General features: G+C 36.0%; 2 protein-coding genes across 3 annotated transcripts in view; both read right to left on the bottom strand.

Moving 5' to 3' along the window:
* LOC122813614 (mucolipin-2-like) overlaps nucleotides 1-23476 on the bottom strand; it is a 1348087-nt gene that overhangs the window by 883994 nt on the left and 440617 nt on the right. The gene's annotated exons all lie outside the window — the stretch shown is intronic.
* The window catches only part of MCOLN3 (mucolipin TRP cation channel 3), a 1554854-nt gene continuing 1541858 nt past the window's right edge, over nucleotides 10481-23476 (bottom strand). The window contains exons 14-15 of the mRNA XM_044086032.1: nucleotides 17548-17681; nucleotides 10481-11481 (exon numbers count right to left, since the gene is read on the bottom strand). Coding sequence (XP_043941967.1) covers nucleotides 11448-11481; nucleotides 17548-17681 — 168 coding nt within the window. The 3' untranslated portion in view covers nucleotides 10481-11447. The remainder of the gene's footprint in view (nucleotides 11482-17547; nucleotides 17682-23476) is intronic.

Genomic DNA, 23476 nt, shown 5'->3' on the forward strand with positions numbered 1-23476 from the left:
CCATTTCTAGTCTGTCCTCTTCTTAAACAGTAGACTCTGGAGCCCAAGCTTAGTGGCTTTGCTGCTCTGCCCTTTTATCTTGTCTCCTGGATACATAGTATGTCCAGCTTCCTCCTTACCAGCAGGTCATCTACTTCCAAGCTCCCTCCTGACAGTGAAGCTATAATGGGTCTAGCAAATCTTAGTTCAATTTTGTCAGGACAGTTGGTTCTACATCCAGCTTTCACTCAACAGAGCTGTCCCAGGTACCTCAGGCTGAGCAACTGGACACAGGCCAGTAGACTTTTGACCCGGGACTGCTGGGCTTTACGGCAGGCACACAGTGAGCAATAGGGATGCATACACACATTCCACTGTTAGCACGGATCCCTGCCATAGGTCGGAATAGGCCAGGTCCTCAACCTACTTTCACCAAACATTCCTTCAGGAATTCTGTTCATGTTAACCTTGGTCACCGCTCACAGGCCTGGATTTCCCATGATTTTTTTCTGCTTCACATCTCTTGTACAAAGACACCACTCTTCCACTTTTCTACCCTCAGATGCTTCTGCACTCCCAAATGATGTTTTGAATATATCTGACAGGGCAATTGTCAGCATACTGAATAGGACCATGTGAGGCTGCCAGACTTGTTCTTATGCTTATTTTCACTATAGTACCCAGATCTCTCTATTTCCTCCCCTTTTATTATTTTATTTTATTTATTTATTTTTTTACTTTTTATTTGATTTTAAAATGTCAAATATCAATTCAAACAATTCATAACAAAAAATAAAAAAATAATTATTTACAAAAGTCCAAAACAAGAGATTCTTTTACATACTAAACCATTACTACTTTTCCAGTAAATCATTTAGTTTTTGGCAGGATAGGTACAGATGAGAGATATTTATAAGATCTCATCTTTATAGTTGACAATTCTTTTTTACATACAGACTTGGCTAAGCAAATTCAGTAAAAGAGAGGGTAACTTTACATTTCTAATTTTTAGTAATGACTCTCCTATCTATAGCTCGAATAGACCAAAGAAGAGGTATTTGTGAGCCTGGTATAGAATCTGGGATTGGGGCATTAAATAATATCAAAGAATCAGTGATAATACAATTATATGACTACAATGCTTGTGAAAAGTTTCTAAAGTCTATCCCAAAAGAAGACACTATCTTACATTCTATTAGCATGTGAATCCAATCTGCATCAAAAACTTCACTACATCTCTAACACTTTACTTTTCTGATTTATATATTAATGCAACTTTATGAGGTGTTAATAAGCTCTATGTAGAACATGTACACATTTTCCAATAAAGTGAAGACGATTCTCCTGCAGATTTTAAGAATACATTTTTTATTTACTTTTGACAAGACTTCATTGTTAATTTTTAAGTAATTCCAAACTGACAAATCAAAAGTAACAAATTCAGTTCTTATATTCTTATATATTATTGATAAATACGATTTATTTTTAGATGGATTACTATTAACATTTGAAAGAAGATGTAACATTTTTTGAATAGATTATAGCACCTGTTTACTGTCCCCCCTTCTCACCACTCCACAGTTCAACTCTCAATATGGTACTCTCTTCTTTGCTTTCCTTTTTGAATATGATAATGATAATAATAATAATAATAACCATTTTAATCCAGGCCATCTGGAGTCGGTCTCTTTTCACGAGCAACCTGGGAGCAATGCCTGGCTAAGTGACATACTCAAGATCACACAGTAGGCAAATGAGGGATGAGGGAAACAAACCTTGTACCACAGGAACTACAGCTCACACTCTTAACTCTCAGCACTAATTTCCAGACAATTAAAAAAATCATTCAGTATCTCTGCTTTATCATAGTTTTATGACCGCCTTCTCTTTTTTCTATATCTTTTCCACTTATGCTCTAACCATCAGTACTGCCTCTACTGGACTTTAACCCATTTATTCCCCAGAGTTAGGAACAGTCCCAACATGGAGATTCTCCTCAGATCCTTTGGGGTAAGAGGCATCCAGTGGGCTGTCATCCTGGGAGACATTAGAGGTTTGCATCCTTGATGGAATCTTGACAGCTCAGGAAATTAAGTATACCCTAATTCTCCTCTCATTGGTGCTGACATGAGCATATGGACTGCCTATGCCCTATAACCTGCATATTAGTGCTTATTTATCCATGAAGCCAAGGGTTAACATTCCCGACTTAGATGTTCCACCCAGACCCACTCTATATATATCTCCATAGTCAGGTCTGTTTAACCAGAGCTGTGGGCATGGCCAGCCACAGCCATTGAACCTTCCCTCCCATGATGAGCATGTTTTCCTGCTCCATCAAGTTCCCAAGCTTCAAATTAAACTTTGGTTAACTGGGTCATATTAGGGGCTTCATCCCTCTATACTGGCAGAGCACTCTATCTCCTTCTTATTTTTTGCTGGCTAGGTCTGTCTTCATCTTCCTTTTTATTATATATTAAATGAAAGGAACTGCTACCCCTTTCATGTCATTTCTTGCAAGTCCTTTTCACTTTTGCAGCCCTCACCATCTTTGTTGCCATTTTACTAATTTTCTTGTATTGAATCTCCTTTGCCTTCCAACCCTCCCCCTTTCTACCTATTGCCCTAATTGCTGGCCTCACAGTTATACAGCCACACTGGCCTTCTTGTTTTGTCTGTAGCTCTCTAAGTACTCAATCCTTGATGGATTCCTATAGTTTCCAAACTCATTCTGTTTTACCCAGTCTCCAACATCATCTTTGGCCTTTCCACTCCTCCCACAGCATAACACACTACTTAAAATCCTGCACTTTTGTCCATATCTCTATCCTTACCCACATTAAACCACACAATGATTTCTTTGTTATCTCATAGCTCCTTCTTTTCTCCAATATTCTTGTTTGTTTTTTGTAAAGTTTCCTTAGATCTCTATTGAAATGTTATCACTCAAAATGCTGAGTGCTGAAAAGTCAAAAAAAAAAAACAGACCAAAACCACAGTAGGAGAGCAAATCTTGGAAATCCCTCTTCTCCTTAAAACTTCTTTTTGCAAATGGTGGGCAAGCCCTTCCCTTCACCCCCCCCCCCCCAGCACTCCAAACTTATATATACCAACTCCGAGATCGCCATACCTTGGAAAAAATATTCTAAGGAATGGCAACTCAGTTACTGGTTCTGGGCTATGATAAGAGTCCCATATTCCACTGTGTACTCTAAACTGCTAGCAAGAAGCAAGGTGTCTGTTCAGTAGTTTCAGATGGAAAATTACGTTATTTTAAGGGGATGGTATTAGCTTACCTGTGACACTCAGATTTCATGCAGATATTTGTTTTTCAGTTTTTGTTTCCCTCATGCCAGTACTGGTGTGATCAGCAATCTCATCTGAATTATAAGGACAGCTTAGGCACCAATTCCCTTGCTAGGGAAGTGTGCTTTCAAGAGCTTCTAAAAGAGCTGGTTTGTAGGTATTTTGTATTTTGTTTGGTAGAGTATTACATACTACAGGGGCAGTGTGTTGTAGAAGACTATTTTTGGTGTTTCTATGGTGTAAAGGGGTCTTTATAACTGTAAGAGATATTGAGTTCTTAAATCATCCTTAGAAGAGTTTTGCTAAACCAAGACAAGCTAAAGACTCCAAATTCTTTGCACAACAGTTCTTCCTTTTGATGTTGTACAGCCAGTTTGTCATCAGTTTTCATCCTCTGGAGGTTCTCCTCTGTCTTAGCCTAGTATTTACCAAAAAACCTATCAGTCTGCAGACTATTACAAGTCTAGCCAATAACAAGAGTTCAGAAGCAAACCAAATACCTTGTAACTGTGAAGTAAAGCCCTTAACCATTATGAAAACCCCTCCACCCTGTCATTCTCCCATAATGCTATTCCCCACCCAGCTTTTTCTTTCCTCTTTTTTTAAACAAGAAACATCTTTATTAAATGATCACGCATGACATAGGCAATCTTACATTTATATAAATGAAAATAAACCATATCAACACAATTTCAGTTGCAAACATTAAACATTGCAAACCATGCTGATGCAACTGTAGCTGCAAACAGTATACATCACTTATAATATATCCAGTTATTGTAAGTCACACCTTATATAGTTTATTCAGATCTTGCCATCTTTTAAACCTCATTCCTCCTCTGCATGTATTGATCCCACAGTTCCATGTTCTCCTATGTAATTTGCTCCTACCCTTTTCTAAAGATCCCAATTTCAGTTGCTTTATCTCTGTTATCTTAGCTACTTCTAGTAAAGTTGGTTTAGACTTTGATTTCCATTTTCTAGTAACTGCTTTTTGGTAGTTATCATAATTAGACTCAGCAAGGCCTTGCAGTGTCTAGACAATTCCAGTTCTGTATCATAGTAACATCTGTTCTATAGTCTACTAAAAACTCTTCAGTACTGGTCTTTATTTTAGGACCCCCCCCCATTTAATTCACTTTGCCTATACTCTGATATCAATCCTTGATAGAGAAGGAAATCTCTAACTTGCAGTCCAAACAAGTTCTCTGTGTCTTCCCATTCTATTACCTTTCCCTCTCCAGTAGTCTGTACCCAATACCTTGGTTCCTTTGACAATTTTCTCCAATAAATTCCAGCCCCCCTCTTGCCTATTGTCTGAATCCCTAATTGCAGTCATCCCTATCGGCAAAATCTCCTTTCTCCATTCTCATGTTTTCTTAGTTCTTAGAATACTTTCTGCTACTTTATGAATATAATATTCTGTATGATTATTGTTATTTTCCTTAAAGGTCTGCAACCAAAATTCCAGTCTCTCCTTGTTTCTTGAGCTTCCCCCTGTTTTATCATTACCTCCTTCCACTTTTTTATAATGATTTCTTTTTTTTAAATGTTTTTATTAAGTTTTATAGTAAATTAAAATATAGCATTATAATATTTATCACAATTGAAAGGATAAACTGGTAAACAAAATAACACAATAAGTAATAAAAAGATTGAAAAGTTTAAAATAGTAAACAGAGTTACCTTTCCTTTGGCTTGTTCAATATCTGTTTGTTTAATAGTTGCTTAAGTTTCATTCATGAATTATAAGAAGAGGTGATTCTTGAAGTTCTTTCCTTAATTGATAGTAGTTCTAGATGACAGACTGTGGTTGCAATGTTGAAAAATAATTTTGTTGATGGGGTCAATTCACTTTTCCAATTTCTAGTGATGACTTCTTGCAATTGACAGGAGACTCAATAGAAGAGGATGACTTGTTTTTTAATGCATGAGGGTATTAAAAAGGATTAATGATTTATTCATTACAAAATTGTCAGTGAATAGAGCCTGTAAAAAAGTTGATATTCCAAAATGGTTTTACAGTACAGTCACAAACAATATGCTGCCAATCTGCTTTAGTGTTCAACTTAACATCTCTAACATCCAACATTTTGTTGGACATTACTTCAATTTTGTGTGGCATTTTAAATGCTTTAAGCATACATTTCCAAGAGAATAGTTTCCCTCTTATGGATGAAGTGGTTTGTTTACAGTATGTTAATATTTTTTTTCATTCTCATTTGGATAATAATTATTTGATTTGAAGAAGTCCCAATAATGTTCTTTACAGCATTCTGAAATACTTTTTAATTGTCTTATATATTTTAGATAAAAGCCTCTCTTCTGTAATATTTTGATGCATTAATATGATAATAAGTTGCATACATTTTGGAACTTCTTTTTTTTTTTTGATGCTTGCATTGGATTTAGTCTTTTTTCTATTGACTATCTACAATTTTGAATATCTAAGCCAATTTTATTAACCAGAGAAAATTTATCTGTAATGATATCTAGAAAATGTATTTTTTCTTTGTCCATCAACTGGTGCCAAAATAATAAACTTCTTTCTTTAAAATAAGTCAATGTAGTTATATTAAAGGTGCTCATATTATTTTGTGTGTAGAGTATAGGGAATAGTAAGAATAACCAAGCTTTATATTCTGGCTTTATATATATATATATATATATATATATATATATATATATATATATTTTTTTTCTAAAATCAATCAATGTTATAAAGATGTAAGAGAAATGTATTAACTGTTTGTGATTTTCCAATAAATAGTCCTTTAATAACCAGGGAAAATTATTGTTAATTATTTTATTATGATGTACATATATTAAATTATTAGATTTTAAACAACTCTCTTGTATTTCTTTATATCTGTCTGTGTAATTACTATTCATCCATAACATAAATGCCTTTATGATAGTGGATAACAAATACAATTCTAGATCAGGAAAGCCTATTCCCCCATAAGTCCAACTTCTTAAGTGATGATTAAGAGCCAATCTAGGTGTGTTAGGTTACTAAAGAAATCTAAGCATTAACATATTACATTCTTTGACAAACTGCTTAGGGGTGGGTATTGCTAATGATTGTATTTACATAACATTTTTGGTAGTATTATTGACAGGCTCTCTTATGTGTTAAATAAAAAAATGTTCCATTTATGTATTAGATATTTAATATTTTGTAAACTATTCATATAATTTATATTTATTGTATATTTGATGTTTTTAGCTAGAAATATTCCTAAATATTTTATTTTATCATCCTGTACTATACACTTAGACAATCTTTCTACCATTTTGTCTGTGTTACAATTTATACATAAAATTCTTGTTTTGTTTCCATTGAATGTAATACCAGACTTAGACCTCTTTCTACTTTGAATTATAGTTTTCTGTTTGTGCTGTGTATAGCAGCCTTAACTGTGTTGTTCTGAAATACCCGTTCAAATCAGATAATCCCAGCCTGCCATGTTCTATTGAAAGAATAAGCTTATCCCAACTGACTCTTGCCGCCTTCCCCACCCACATAATATCCTTCAGCTATTTATTAATTGCTAGCCACAACTCTTCCTATAGTTGATGAAAATATGCCTGACCAGTACATAAGACTTAAGGGAATAAAAACATTTTAACTGCTTGTATCTTACTATCAATATCCATATAACAGAGCTTCCATTTTCTCAGTTTCTGTACTATCTTTTGTTTAGTCTCTTCCTATATATCTTAGCTGCCACACCAGAATTATTTTTAATCCATACAGTTATCATGCCCACATAAATATGGGTATTGCTGAACCAATTTATGTGTGTGTACATAATTTACCATTATTGCCTTTGTTTTAGCTTCATTAATGTTGTATCCTGAAAAAAAATTAAACTGTCTGAATATGTTCCACAATACTCTAATGTCCCTTTCTGGTTTTGTCAGTTATAAAATAATAAAATCTTCAAATACAGGTAGCTTTTCTTGACTACCATACCAATTATATCCTTAAATTTCTGAGTCCCTTATTTTCTTTTCCAGTAGTTCTAAACATAATGCAAATAACAAAGGGGAGAGAGGACACCCCTGCCTGGTTCATCTGCTCAAGCAGAGATTATCATAGAGCACCCCACCCACTTTAATTTTCACATCTGAGCCCTCATATATTCTCCTAATCAACCTTATAATTTTGTCAGGGAATGCAAATGCTTCCATTGCTCTGCTCAGCTTACTCTGTCAAATGCTTTATCCTACCACAACAGTGGTATTTTCTTACATTCTGCTTCCCTCTGGATCATCAGTGTTCTGTTAATGTTGTCAAATGTTTGCCTCTCCTCCACAAAACCCACATTGATCCATATCTATCAATTTTGGCATCAGTTTTGCTATCCTTTTAGCCATTCTAGACATAAGCACTTTATAACCATGGTTTACTATTGAAATGGTCCTGTATGAAGCTGGATCTTTACTCTCTTTATGTATTACAGCTGTCACTGCCTTCTTCCAGGATGTTGGTACTTCTCCTCTTAAAATATTGTTAAACAAATCCTTCCAGATCTGTATAATTTTTTCCCTCCTAGCTTCCAAACTTCCACAGGAATACCATCTATTCCTGGGGACTTTCCTGTAGATTCATTACACATCACCATTTTTATCTCATCTCCTCCCCACAGGAATACCATCTATTCCTGAGGACTTTCCTGTGGCCTCATTACACATCACCATTTTTATCTCATCTCCTCCAATTCTGTTAGTAATGTAGCTTTGTCTACCTCTAAACTTGGCATATTTAATTCTTTCATAAACATTTCCATCTGTACCTTTTCTTGATTTCCATATTTCTCTGCTTTATACAGACCTTCATAGACTTTCTGAAATATTTATAATACTTCTACAGGATCCCTTGTTATAGGCTCCCTAGGCTTGGTAACAGCTCTTTCTACCTTCTACTGCCTGAGTCGTTGCACTAAAAGCTTTTTGTGCTCTAGAGCTATTATCAAACAACAGCTGCTTAACAACAATCTTTCTAAACTCATGCACATTATCGAGGTAATCTCTTATTTTCTGTTTAGCATTTTGCAGTTGCTCATCTTCTTTTTTGTGAGATTCCCCCTATTTTGCAATGCTTTAACATTTGTCAGCCCCTCTAAATAATTCTTGTCACTTATTAACCATATCTCCCTTTCTTTTGTTTCCATCCTATTTGTAAACTCCACTTTAATTTTATTCCACTCCATAGCTATATTTTCCAAAGAAATTTCTATCTTCTGTTATAGCTCCTGAATAATTTCCACTACCCATTCCTCTCTTTTCAGCAGATAGGTGGGAAAGCACCAGTGTCTCATTTTTATTTAATTACCCTCTGTTTTTATTTTAATTATTATTGGTGCATGATCTGAAATAGTTATTGAGTATCAAGACCTTCAAATAAATGCACATGTTCCTGTGAAATGTAAATTCTGTCTAGCCTAGTCCAGTTTTTGTATCTTGGGGAATAACATGTAAATTCACTCCAAACTCCTAGTACTGAATTTACATCGTCCATGCCAAATATTTTCATACATTTCTTTAAAAATCTACCCTCTTTTGATCACTGTTGCAAACCAAATTCCAGTCCCCACCCATAAGTAATATTCCTTACCGAAAGCTAATTATTTCTCCCAGAATTTGCTTAAGCTCCATTAAAGTCGTTTTCAGTGGACTATAAATACATGCCATTGTAATTATCCCCCCTTACCAGTAGTCTCTTAGTACTACAAATCTACCATTATTGTCTTTTTTATCAATGAAACAAACACCAAGGACTAAAGCACAGCTAAAAGCTTAAACATTTTTATTTAGTAGGTAAGCGCTTTCACGCCTAGACTAGCCACTTCATATAATTTATAAAACATCAAGTACATGTTTATATACAGAGTTACAAAGTATCTAATCAGTTTCACCTGAACAGATCACATGACTTGAAGTAAAGCTTTAAAGGGACATGACCATTTAAACCAAACCCCTTATTAGTCTGTAATCTTAAAATTCATCTAAGTTCATAATTCTCTGTTTTATTTTTAAAATCTCCCAACCTCAAATCTCTGTGTAATAATTGCAGCACCTGAAATGAAAAACAATGTGATGTTCATTTACTTTTGGCTAGAGCATTTCTATCATCAGCTCTCAGTATACCATATATATGCACTCTTTAAGAGTCCGATTTGTCTTGCCTATATAAAAGCAAGGACACATTGAGCATTTAGCTAAATATATCAGTTCTCTACTCTCACAATTCGCATATAACAAAAAATAAATTATTCTTTTCGTAATGGTGCATGTAGTAATTTTCACTACAAATATAATGGCAAAAATTACATGATCTGCACGGAGATCTTCCATTGCGTTGTGAACTAGCTCTTATTTCAGATTTATTCTTAGTGTCTTTGTAACATAGTAATTGTTTTAGTGATTTCTTACTCTTAAAAGAAAACCTAGGATTTTAGCCTTCCACATGTTTGATTCTATCTTCAGCCGTTAAAATAGGCCAGTTTTTCTGAACAATATTAGAAATAGCTCCAATACAGCTAGAAAATAAAGGTACACAAATATTGGCTTGCTAATTTCTCTGAAGTGGAACATCTGACTTAGACACTACTGAGAAATACAGCTTCACTCTATCACTCCTAATGGTAGCAACCTTATTCTGAGAACATTAATTTCACTACTTGAGTAACATCTACTTATGAAATTTTCATATAAAGTTTGCAATTCAGCTCTAAAACTTCCATCTGTACTATTTAGCTTTGATCTCATTCCTTGGCTTTGCAAGATATTCTTATATGTATATCCAGTATGCATAATGGTTCTTAACACTCCAGGCTTTTGAGTTTGTAAACAGTATCCTTCTTTGGGAGGGTTTCCACCCCTCAACACACCCACACACATGCAAACATACACACGCGTGTGCACACACACACACACACACACACACATGTAAATGCTCTGTGTCATGTTTTATGTTACTGTACTTTCTTCTCACATAGCTGGACTGCTCACATGACCTTCCGGAACACTTATTTTAAGACAAAGATTAACCTTACTATCTACCTTCAGTATTTAATACAAAACATTCAAAGCACAAGTAAAGATTCTGGAAAGGTAAGATAAAAATCATTCACAAAACGGTGTGTAATTTTAATGAACATGGAAAAGAAAGCAAGACTTGCAGATCTTATTTTTTATATATTTTTAATTGTGAGCAGTTCTACAGAGTTGAGACTCTTCTAAACACCTCATAATTATTGCTGTGCTCTGTATTACACAATAATTTACAGAAATTTTAAAAAGCTGAGATCACATCTAAAACTTTGTCACCATGAAGTACAGATCTTGGCCTAATGATTAAGTACTGAATGAAATGTATGCAGTATTTATATGGTTAAACTTTTTAAACAATTGTGCAGCTTTATTTTTCCGTGGCAGAGAGCAAATGAATCACTGATCACAATTGCCAAATGCACTTCTATAAACATTATGCTTTATAATGGCTTTCTTTTCTGAGATGGACTTATTGCCATGTATCAACTAAAAGATCAAGCCAGCCTTTGTTCTCCAGTCCCCTGCAGACAGGCTTTAACATCTACCACTTCACAGATTGTTTACACAGCATTTCTGATAAACACCTCATTAAAGATGTCTTCAAGTAAGGAATGTAATGTGAATGCCAAACAATATGCAAGTAAATATGATTACTACAAGAAATTAGTTAAGATGCACCAGAAACAGAACTTGTGCAAGGTTTGCTGAACCCAGTTTCACAATTAAAAGAAGTTCAGTGTCTTTGCCTTCACATTAAACAAACAGTTGCCTTGTACTGAAATAAAGCATCCAACCTGCTAATTTTTAGTATCAGCTCTGCATGAACATTAGAATATACTTTTCTAAGTCACTGCAGTTAAAGTGCTTTATTTTCATTACTATACAGTAGTGCACTACAGAATAAATACATTTTATTTTTACCTACAAAACAACTGTTTTTGCACCTTGTATTTACATTTATGAGGAGGTATTTCTCACTGAATGTCTTGCTTTATTTACAGGAGCTTTGTTTAAGACAGTTCATTGTTAGTCCAGTTATAAGTACTGAAGTTGGAATTCAGTGATGTATGAACAGCCTTGAGTTTTATGCAAGTTTTATGTTAAGTCCAGAGGTTGTCTTCTAATCCATCAGACCTAGTAAAGAAAAAAAAAATGTTCAAGTATATTTTGTTACTTTAGAATTTGTAGGAGCTATATATAAAATAACTTCAGATACTCAGAACTGTTTTCCAACAATAAATTACTTCAGATATTTACAAACAAATCCAAATCACTTATAGGTTCACAGATTAGTACTAGCCTAACTGCTCTTGTGGGTCATTTTAAGCATAGCGAATTACCCCATCTGAGAATCAAACCCTGTACTTTGTGTCTACTTACAGTAAACACCAAAGTTTCAGTCACAGGAAATATTAAAAATAGCACAGCTGTAAAGATTCATACAGTTACAGGAAAAAACAATACTGAACTATTTTCACTATATTTAACTAACTGATTTATAGAATTATTATCCCTTGTCACTTACTAGTGCAAGGCAAGAAGAAGTAGGTGAGTGGTCTTCCTTCTTGGTCAGGTTAAAAAAAAAAGAGTGCTCAGTCTGAGAAACTTCTGAATATTATATCTAAACATTATTTCAGAGTTTATTACACATTGACATCACATATGGTCATTTGACTTCTGGTTCCCATGCAACCCTCATTGCTAGAAGCTATCAGGATTTAGTACTTACATGTTACCATACACACAGACAGAGCTTTGCTCAAATCTGCTGCTGCTCCTGTAAGTCATAAAACCATTTTAATAACACTTATACTCCTCTTACAGAGCTACTAAGCCAGGTTTGTCACAGACATTTCATCTCTGAATGCAATCAGTACTGTAAGATACAATCTTTATGGTCTAATTTAATTTCAGCTATTTTTTTTCTATGTTTGCTGCAGCTGGACTATGATTAAACCACTTCACTTGCAGTATCCTTTGTTAAAACATATACATTTAATTCAGTTATAATAATACATGTACATTTCTTTTCTTTCCAGCAGGGCATACAGTTGATGCATTTTTTACAAAAGCAACTTTACAAATACATTTTTAAACATAAGTGTCTGTAAGAATCAGTTTGATACACAAATGATATATAATTCTTTACAAAATTCCAGATAGCTGTGTTGGCATATGTTATATAATCACTGTCTAGTTCTCCTGGCATGGCTGGCAGTACCTCCTATTGTCACATGATCCTTTGTTCCATATGACTTTTTTTTGTTAACCTTTTGTTCTATTGCTAGGATTGGATTTTCTTCTAAATTACTATAAACTCTGTCTGCATTAGTTCCAGTTTACAGTTTATACATCGTTGGAAAGAAAATTACTAGTCTATAGTTTTTAGGATATCTTGCAGGTTCACTCTTAAGGAGGAGGAGTATCATTTTTCTGTTAACCATGCTGGCATCTGTTAGGGTGTACATATAAATAGTTTTACTTATGGCTATATCTTCATGTAAAGATGTTAATACTTTTATCCAGAAATTAGGTATTGCATCTGGGCCTGGGGTTTTCCAGTTAGGAGCTTTTCTTAATTTTATTTGAATTTCTCTGGCTGTTACTAAATCCCAATTCATATCCTGTACATTTGAACTTTTTATTCTTTCTTTTACTTCTTCTGTCCATTCAACATCTTTGTTATGTTTCACAGGATCTTCATAGATATTTCTCCAAAATGTGTCTATTTCTTCTTTTTTTGGTGGTGTTTCTATTCCTTTTGCCTTGTTTCCCAATTCTCTAGAAAACTTTTTTGGGTCCGAAATAAATTGCTTAGTTTGTACTTTTCCTTTATATTTATCTGCATTGGATAGGGTTCTGCATGTGATGTAGCTGGACTTGAAGCATCTCATCACTGAAAATTACAGAAGCTTAGTAGAAGAATACAATTGGGGTGTGCTCCAGTATGCTAAAGTACACTGGAATTGGCATGGCTGTGAAAGAGGAACCATTAGGAAAAAAAGTCAAAGACTTCAGTGATTATATCATTTTTTACGTTTATCAATGGAAGGTGTCACAGCATGGTAGAAGGGTTACAAAAAAACCAAACACATTTAAAAAAAAGCAGTTCTCCAAACAAAAACGGCAACATTTAAAAACATGTATGTGCTGAAATGTCAAAAGTAACCGATATAATAAAAAAAAACACTTATAAACGATAACTAAAACTTCATTGCATTTGGCAAGAAGTTAAAACAAGATTTAGGAAACATTATACTAAGTAATGGAAATAATATATATTAAATAACATAAATAGATATCAGCTTTGAAGTTTAAAACACCATAACTATACAAAACGATACTTAACAAAATTACAAAAAAGACATAAAACAGGTATGTGCAATATAACATCTAACAAGGGAGATGCAGGGAGAGAACCATAAAAACCTTAAAAAGTCAAAATGACACAAACAAAAACAAACCCAACCAACACATAACATCAAACAAGTTTGACCAAAAGCCCATTAGCCAACCTAATATAAAATAATAAACTGTTCAACCACAGTTACCTGAGATAGGATCTATACTTTAAAATAGAAGCTATAATACAATTATTGAGACGGCGGGGAGGAGAAAGCATCAGAGTAGTTGCACATGGATGATCAATAAAACACAGTTTAATTTTAGAAATTATCCATCAACTTAATTCATAACAATGGCAGATAGGCATGCAATAATTGATTTTAATGTGACAGTGGAGTTCATTTCAAACATGTTCCCCTTCCGATTGACACTTTTAAAAGGCATGATATCCACAGGCAACTTCTAAATTGCATAATTTGCAGCATTTGCGGGCAAAATAGCGAGGTAAGACTACAAATTGCCCTATAGCTGAAAATGGATTTTGACATCAAAATATACTAATTCACCAATAATCAGCTTGACATCCAGGAATTATTTGAATCAAAAATGAATTTCCTATGTAAAAATCCAATTCAAAGATCTGTTATTACTAGTGTTTATTACTAATTGACATCGGAAGGATCAATCTCAAAAGAATAGCATTCTGGAGTACGTGTAACTTTAATAATATTAAAGATTAGCAATATGTTGATTGTGACAATTTGTGTTAACGGGTGATTGTTGTTGTTTGAAGTCTGCATCCAACATTACAGAAATGTGGCGGATCTTAATTACAAGCGGGTTCCTTGCGTTGAACAAATAAATGTCACCAGTGGATGACGACATAATGACTATCACCCAGGCATTTGAATAATGTCGAGTGGCGGTTTCTCGACCCGCCATTTCATTGTTAGTGTTGAAATGCTCGGTTATGTTCAAGGTTCCCGATCACTACATCGATCGGGTAATGCTCCGGATCTTACACCACTTTGATCTCATTCCCCCGACGTGGCTTCGAAATTCTTTTGTTCCATGAAAAATTGATCGTACGGCTCTCAGCCTTCAATGGTGGCTTGGTTGACATGTTAAAAGTGCTTTCTTGCACTGTGTCTTAAAGAGCGCACTGTCAGCGGTTGTGACGTTATGTTGAACCGAGACGCTGTATGCACGAGATGCGTCTCACTTTTTTCTAAAGCTAATTCGCTTTATCGCTTATAATGGCGTTGACTGTTGGTTTATAATATCTATGATCGGTAAAGGGGTCTTTAACTGATGATTTTAATTTCATGGGGATAAACAAGGTAATAATATAAAGGATGACTTAACGTCATTGAGTTGATAAATGATGACACAACTTCTGACAGAAAAATAATGTGGCTATGCTTCTGGGCTCGTCTATTATGTGTCTATCAATGTTATGAAATTTGTTTGAAAGTAGTGGTTATGGATATCTTTATGATTTGAGCAGATCATGTTATAAGTATTAAGTGTTTACTGTTATGTTCAAAATCATGCATCTCTGTTTCAAAGGGGCTCGCCACAACTTTATAACTTTGATCGTTCTCATAAAAAGCAAATCTTAGTTCCTATCGCTACTCACAGCTCAACCTGCTTAATAATAGGTTGGGTGTTGATTTAACGTTGATTTAAACTTGGTCAGTGGCCGCGTTTCGTGTTAAGTGTGTATGTGTGGGCTGTTGTTACCGACTATGCGCCGCGTACGCCGGTTGTATCACTTTTAACTGCTTTGTTTATAATATTTGTGTTTTTATTTTTGTTAATTCACTGCAAACCAAGTCGAACACTTTCAATGAAATGTTGCTTTAAAACACTAAATTAACGTCTAAGATACTGAGCGTCTGTGTTGGAAGAAGCGTATTCCGTGAAATAACTCCGTTCATCATGAACACTCGCTTTATTTGTTTCAGTTCCAGTTTTTCCTTTTTTGTCTGGTAGAAGGGTTAAATAAGTTAATTTGCTGATGTAATCATGGACTGACTATAGGTAGCTATACAGGGACCTGTGGCAGCATGTATTGTGTGCAGATAAAGCACAGCTAAGACTTAATTAAAAAAAATTCCAAGCTTGTACATTTTGAATGAGGAACCACCAACTTTTACTGTAGCTGGCACAAAAGGATGATGAGAGAAAGGATTCAGGGGTATTAACACATAACTTGAATAATGCTTTCCAATGCAAATGAGCATTTACAAAAGCCAACAGGAAGCTTGGATACATAGTATAAGAAGGGAATTGTGAAACATAAACTTGCTGCTATATCATGTCACTAATAACTTAGAAAATCCCCAAAGAAATTAATGTTCCACAGAATTAATACATATGAGAAAGAAATAGTAAACACAGCCATGGACAGCATGGCAAAGTGCTGTTGGTCAAAAGCTGTTATCAAACCAAATGGAAAGCAAGAATACATTCAAAAGACTCATAGCCAATCTAAATGGAAAGTGGTGATAGCCTCTAAGCAGTAAAAAATAAAAAAGTATTTCATTTCAAAAGAGGGCTAATATGAACTATTTATATAAAACAGGAAAGTTAGACGGTTGTTCTCTGACATAGTAATATTTGTACCACAAATGGAAATATACTTTTGGAAGTAGGTTAGACCATGACTGCAAGAGGAATACTTTCACTGAGCTACATTATTAAGTGGTGACTGTAGAAAAAGACACGTCTGTCAGATATTTCCTTGTTGTTCAATAGTATCTCCAGTTCTGTTCTCTTGCCCTATTTCTTCACCTACACTAGAAAGTGGAAAACTGCTTCTGTGATTTTGCACTCTATGAGTCCTTGTAGTAACCAATGTGTTCCACCTGTCTTTATTGAGATGTTCAGAGTGAGGTTTGTTGCTCAAATTTGATAACTGTTTCCCTTAATTCACCTGCCTTTGCAAAGCCTTATCTAAATTTCTGGGACATGTATCATGTCTCCCCCCCCTCTCTCTACAGAGTCAGAAAGTTTAGCTCTTTAAATCTTCTTGTAACTCATACCCTAAAACTCCCTAGCTCTCTAGTAACTTTTTCTGCAGCCTCTCTACTATACTTATACTAAATCTGATCTGCACTTTTCTCTGTCCAGGCACCAAATTAGTACATAATACGCCAATTACATACTGGTGACTGATTTGCAAAACAGCAGCAAAGCATCTCCTTCTTGAGTCATTTCCTATAATGACTAACATAGCACTTTATTGGCTTTGTTCACTACTACTTGTTTGGGTCAGTTCATTTCTGCAAATACTATCACCCCACTTTACTCCTCCTTCTCTTTGCCATTCGGAGTGACTCCTCCTAGCTGATGTTTCATTCTGGGATTGCTGATACCAAATGCTAAGTGCCTTGCACAACACAGCTGTCATTTTTCAGCCCACTCTGCATGCACATTGCCTCTCAGATGCACACTTTCCACCATACTGGTATCACCACATCAAGATGAAGATCTTTAAGAAAAACTATCCAACAAGCCATTATCTGAATATGACACCTCACCATCACACTTTCCATTCTGTATTGAGCCACTCTTTCACTGCACTTAAGACACTGAGTGGCAAGTTAATGACGAGACTAGATCAACGGCTTTGAACTGTACTCTCTACAGCAGACAAGCAGTTTAACTACCAGTACACACTCACTCACTTAATATATTATTTATTCATTTACTTATATATATTTGTTTACTAGGGTAGTACACTGATTTCAATGGACCATTTGCAGACACAGCCCATATTGTATTTTCTAATATCAATGCTTCAGAAAGGATTATGAAAACAGGCAGCATCTGGCTTGTTTGGGTACTTACTGTTTACAACAGCAGAGCATTTGCACTGGTTGGTCATCTTCTTCTAATCTGTATCTACCAGAATTTGGCAGGTCTGTGCACTGGCTCATGAATGCATGGAGCTCTGTCTCTGGGAATCCATCTTGTTGGTAGTGCTAAACAAAATAAAGAACAATTTAAGGAATTAATTTGAAAAAGAAACGGAAGGTACCCTGTAAATGATAATTAATGAAGAAGTTATAAACAACTGAAATACAGCAATGTGGTACTGTTTACTGTTAGTGACATATACCTTTTTATTTAGTCAGATAAGAGTTTATCAAACCGTCAGTAACATAAAAGTTTTATTTTTGAGTTATGAGTGGAAGAAAACTGATATGAGGAATGCAGTACTTTCCCTATACTAACTAATGTATGCATGTGTGTATATTTGTAAAATATATGCCTGCGGAAGTGTGTGTGTGTGTGTGTGTGTGTGTGTGTGTGTGTGTGTGTGTGTGTGTGTGTTTATACTGTTTTGATGACTGATACATCCCTGAGTCTTATGCAGGGGGGAAACATACTTCACACACTCCTTAATTAAATTAACCAACTCCAAGACCACACCATTTCTGGAAAGAGGAGCAAACTCAGAAAAATGGTCTTTTTATGAACAGGATCCTCTTGACTAAGCAAACATTTCTTTGCTTTGAAAACAGAACTCATTGAAAGTCTGACTAAAAAAAAAAAAAAAAAAAAGAAAAAGAAAAATATTTTTGCATAGGGGCTGTACCCCCAAAGATCTCCATACAGGGGGAATTCATCACCACACCATACTTAAATGTAGCAATTCTAGGGACAATGCAAGAATAAAGAAAAAGTAAGAGTTCAGTAAACAGCGATGTTCCACCGTGCATATATACACATCACTCTCCTGCATTCTGCTAGAACGCAGAGCATCAAAAACTATCAAACCAATCTTAACAAAACTCAAAAATAACTGCTAACATAGTTTCTGTAAGGGGAGGATTACTACCGTTCTCCTTACTGCTTGAACTTGTATAAATGAACACTGTGAATTGTGATCAAACAGTCCTGCTCTATGACTGCTTGACCATACTGCTACCATATATGTAAACACACACATAAAATGAATGTACCCACTTATATGTACACAATACCATAAACATTCAAAATATATTTGGTACAAAACATATAGCTAGGTAGTTGCTGAATTATCAGAGGGATCTTACTTGCTTACTTAATGACATTTGCTTAATGCCATCTTGCAGTTTCAATTTTGCTGGGTGTCTATGTTTTTCAATTCTCAGCAGAGAAAATACTGGTTATGGGATTCCAATATGCCAGGGGTTCACAGAGTGTGTGCCACAGCGCCCTGGGGAGCCACGGCTTCCTCACAGGGGAGCCTCAAACTAATTTCGATCTTTTTTCCTTTGTGTTTTTAATTTTTTTTAAATTTTTCACACCTTGTCAGCTGACATCATCGTGGGCATGATGACGTCACCTCCGTCAGGGCTACCAGCCTGTCAAAATTGAAGTTGTGCAAGTATTTCTGACTCAAATCAAATGCTTTGCGAGCAGGAACTGCTTGTTTGTGTATGTATTATCGATCGCTTGCTCGCTTCTGCCTGGCTGAGCATGGATTATTTATTTAGAAGCTCCTGCCTGGCTGATTTTTAGAAGGCTCGGCTGCTTGTCTGTGGATTTTATGTAGAAGGCTCAGCTGCAATGCAAGCGAATGTGGATTTATTATCGCTCGTCGCCTGGCTGCAAACGGAGAAGAAAGTAAGGATACTGAAAGAGGGTGTGTGTGTGTGTGTGTGTGTGTGTGTGTGTGTGTGTGTGTGTGTGTGTGTGTGTGTGTGCGTGTGTGTGTGTGTGTGTGCATGTGTGCATGCAAGCATTCCAATAACATAAATCTGCATATTTTGTTTACAGCTAGCTGTATCCTTTGAGTATTGTATAAATAGTACAAAGCTAAAATGGAAGTCTGTAGTCTAGCTTTGGGAGAAGTATATTTTTTTACTGTAGCTGTGCGGGCAATGGGAGAAAGATAAGAGAAATTCTGTAACATTATTTTAACCAGCTTATAACTTTGCTAGTTATATTATTAATATGGGTTGTTAATTTTAAGGAAGGATCTAGAGTGAGATTTTGGTACTTGTATTCAGTGACATTAGGAATGATATTATCCTGTGTGTCAATGTCTTTAATGAGCAGGGATAGAAAGTTTGCTAGTCTTTGTGTTGTGGAAGATAGCATGGCATTACTGTTTTTTTTTTTTTTTTTTAAATATTTTTATTCATTTCCAAAAACAAGAAAACATGAATGCAGGTTATTTATGACAATGAAGTATTTACAAATTATTTAAAAAGGTAGGCTAAAACCTCTAAACAGATATCAAACATTAAAACCAAAATAAAGTATTTACAAGGGTGTCTATTGTTGACATATAATTGACTTTCTATACAATTGTTTCATGATTATAAGCTGCTGCAGTCATTATTCTCCAGTATTTCAGTTACTTTTTGCCATGCTACGTACAGTGATGTAGTTCTTTCAGTTCTTCCTTTAATAGTGTTCATTTCCAATTGCGATACTGCTGACACCATATTCATGAATTGCTTAAAAGTTGGAGAAGCTTTGGATTTCCAGTTTGATGTAATGTTCTTCCTTGCAATAGCTAGGAGAGTCCATAAGATTACATATTTTGTTCCTGGCACACAGTCGGGTACAGGTGCATTAAACAAAATAATAGATTTGGAAATCTGGAATTTATCATTAAATACCATTTGCAGAAAATAATTTATTTTATCCCAATATGGTTTAATCAAATGGCATTCGTAGAACATATGTTGCCAGTCTGCTTTTATTGATAAATCACATCTCCAGCAGCCAATATTTTCATTAAACATAAGTTCCATTTTATGAGGGGTTACATAAGATCTGTGTATGAATTGCCATGTAAAAAGTCTCCAATGTAATGAAAGTGATGTCTGCTTTGGAGAGAGAAGAATTAGTTTTTTATCTCTGTCATTTGGCACATGTCCATTAACTGATCTATAATAATTCCATATTTTGTCATTATTACGCATTTTTATTTTTTTGTTTGTTTTATAAATAGATGATAAGTATCCCTTTCCAGTAATGGATTGATTCGTTAGTAATATTATATGTTCTATAAGGTTAGGAACATTTTGTCTTATTGGTGGTTGCATTGTTTCTTGTTTGCTTAATATATACTGTCTTAATTCTTGTACATGTAACCACAAACTATCTTCCATATTTAATTTCTGTTTAATCTGGTCTATTGTCAGAGGTTTTCCAGAGTTTAGCAATTGATGCCAATATATTAATCCCTTTTCTTTAAGCATGTTGACTACTTCCATATTAAATGTTATTATATTACCTTGTGTGTACGCTACTGGATATAAAAGAAATGACCATGCTTTAATATCAGGATTGCTATTAATAAGATTTTGGAAAATTTTTAATGCATAAGTAATGTATTTGGAACTTATATTTTTATTCTTATCTCCAAACACCATCATACTAGGTGACTTCAATTACCCTAATATAGACTGGGAACACTACTCAAGCCCAAACACCCTAGCCCAAAAGTTCCTGGAATTCATAAACTCAAATGCCATGGAACAACTAGTCACCATCCCCACAAGAGGAGAAAACATACTTGATCTCATCATCACGAACATGGGAGCACAATGTTCAACACCGGAAGTATACCCCTCACTGGTGAGATCAGATCACAAACTAATCTTGCTGGAGGTCCTCATCCCACCCCCACCTGAAATAAAAAGACCACAGTAAAACTTGCCGACTTCACACTTCTAAAGACTAGTGTGGTCTCCTTTAAGGCCCCAGAGCTGGCGGAAAACAGTACTCAAGCCGCTGAATCACTTACAAATGCCTTCTACCAGCACCTGCAGGACTGCATGGATAAGGCAATCCCAAGCAAAACAAAGACTCTTTGTACCAAGGGCAAGCGTCCAGTCTGGTGGACCCCAGCCATAAACAAACTCTACAACAAAAGGAGGAAGCTACTACAAGATAGAGCAAAATCCTTAAAAGGTAAGACACCTTTGATCACTATAAGTAAAAAGCTAAGAGCGCTCATAAAATCATCCAAAGCAAATTTTGAGAGAAAAATAGCTAAAGACTCAAAAGACAATCATAAGGCCTTCTTTAGCTATGTTAGAAACCTGGGAGGAAACTCCCAGATATGCTCAGAACTAGTTCAAAATGATGTGAAGATTACTGATCCTACAGACATTGCCAACATACTGGCTGACAGATTCAGTGCAAACTTCTCCCTCCCAAAAGGAGAGATATCTATACCAAAGGGTTGCAGGCCCCCCAAACAGCTCAAACGCCCCAGTGACAACTGCTCTCCCCAAAGCCAAAAACACAGCAACCAGGGGACCTGATGTTGCCCCAGGCTTTGTGCTCCACGAACTCAAATTAAACCCACAGCTAGGACAGCTGTTTAATCATAGTCTCACCTCTGGATGCACTGTGGTCCCACTTCACAAAGGCGGTGCCTCCACAGACCCTGGAAATTACCGCCCATTAGCTTGACAAGCCTTATCTGCAAAGCTATGGAGAGGATCATAATGGACCTCATAAATAAAGACATAGGGAATTTGCAGACTTTGCATCCAACCCAGTTTGGCTTTGTCAAAGGCAGATCATGCCTTTTAAACTTGGTTGACTTTTGAAACAGTCACCAAAGCCATTGATGAGGGAAGGCAGTCCATACAGCCTACCTCGATCTGGCGAAGGCCTTCAACACAATACCCGGTATCATTGAAAAACTCATCAGCTTAAATGTTAACCCATACATCACAAGATGGGTTGCAAACTGGCTGAGTGACAGAACCCACAGGGTCAGAGTTGCTGGCGCCATGTCAGACTCAAAGCCTGTCACAAGTGGTGTCCCACAGGGCTCAGTCCTGGGCCCACTCTTGTTTGGCATCTACTTTTCCAAGTACAAGCAAACACAGGAGGGTTTGACAAAGTTTGCAGATGACTGCAAACTGGCGCCGAGTCTGAAAACACATCTGACACAGATATCCTTCAGAAGGGTCTCACAGAAACGGATGACTGGTGCCAGAGCCATGGCCTAAAGTTAAATGCCAAAAAATGCATAGTCATAAACAAGGTTACCCCTAGCTACCATATAGGTGGTAATCCTCTGAGCACAGAAGAGGTTATCAAGGACCTGGGGACCCAGGTTGACAGTAGCCTGTCATTCGACACCCATGTAGCTAAAGTAGTTAGGAAGACCTTCTACATTGCCCACCTTATCATGAAGGGATTCACATCTAGATCAAGGGAGGTCATAGTCTCCCTATACTCATCACTCATCAGACCAATGATTGAGTACAATGCCCCATTCGGAATGTATCTGACCCGACACTTGCAGCAGCTGGAGAGGCCACAAAGTTCCTCACCAAAAGGATAAAGGGTCTCAAAATCTGTCCTATGCTGCCCGACTGAAAGAACTCCAGCTCTATTCAGCTCAGAGGTGACCTTTGCCTGACATACAAGGCCATGTCAACCCAGATTTGATGAATATGCTTCACCTCAAAAAATCTAGATCCATCAGAGCCACAAGGCGGAGACTTAAACCTCGACACGGCTATTAATAGGATGTGCTGGAGGGATAGATTCATCACCCAAAGACTCCCTATGCTGTGGAACAAAATCCCGGTATATGTGAGGCAGAGCACCTCGCTGGCCTTGTTCAAGAGAAATCTTGACCAATGGATGGGAGGATATACTCCAGGGATTACCTCAGTGTCACTGCTAGACAGAGGCACAGCAAAATAATGGGTATAGTTCCCCCTATGGGCTAGGCTTATAAATGCCCTCGGGCAGATAGCCTAGTATGAACCTATGAACCTAATCATATATTCCTTCATCAGCCATA

This window comes from Protopterus annectens, chromosome 10.part0 (genome assembly GCF_019279795.1).
Source record: "Protopterus annectens isolate FY-2018-M chromosome 10.part0, PAN1.0, whole genome shotgun sequence".
NCBI classification, from domain to species: Eukaryota; Metazoa; Chordata; order Ceratodontiformes; family Protopteridae; genus Protopterus; species Protopterus annectens.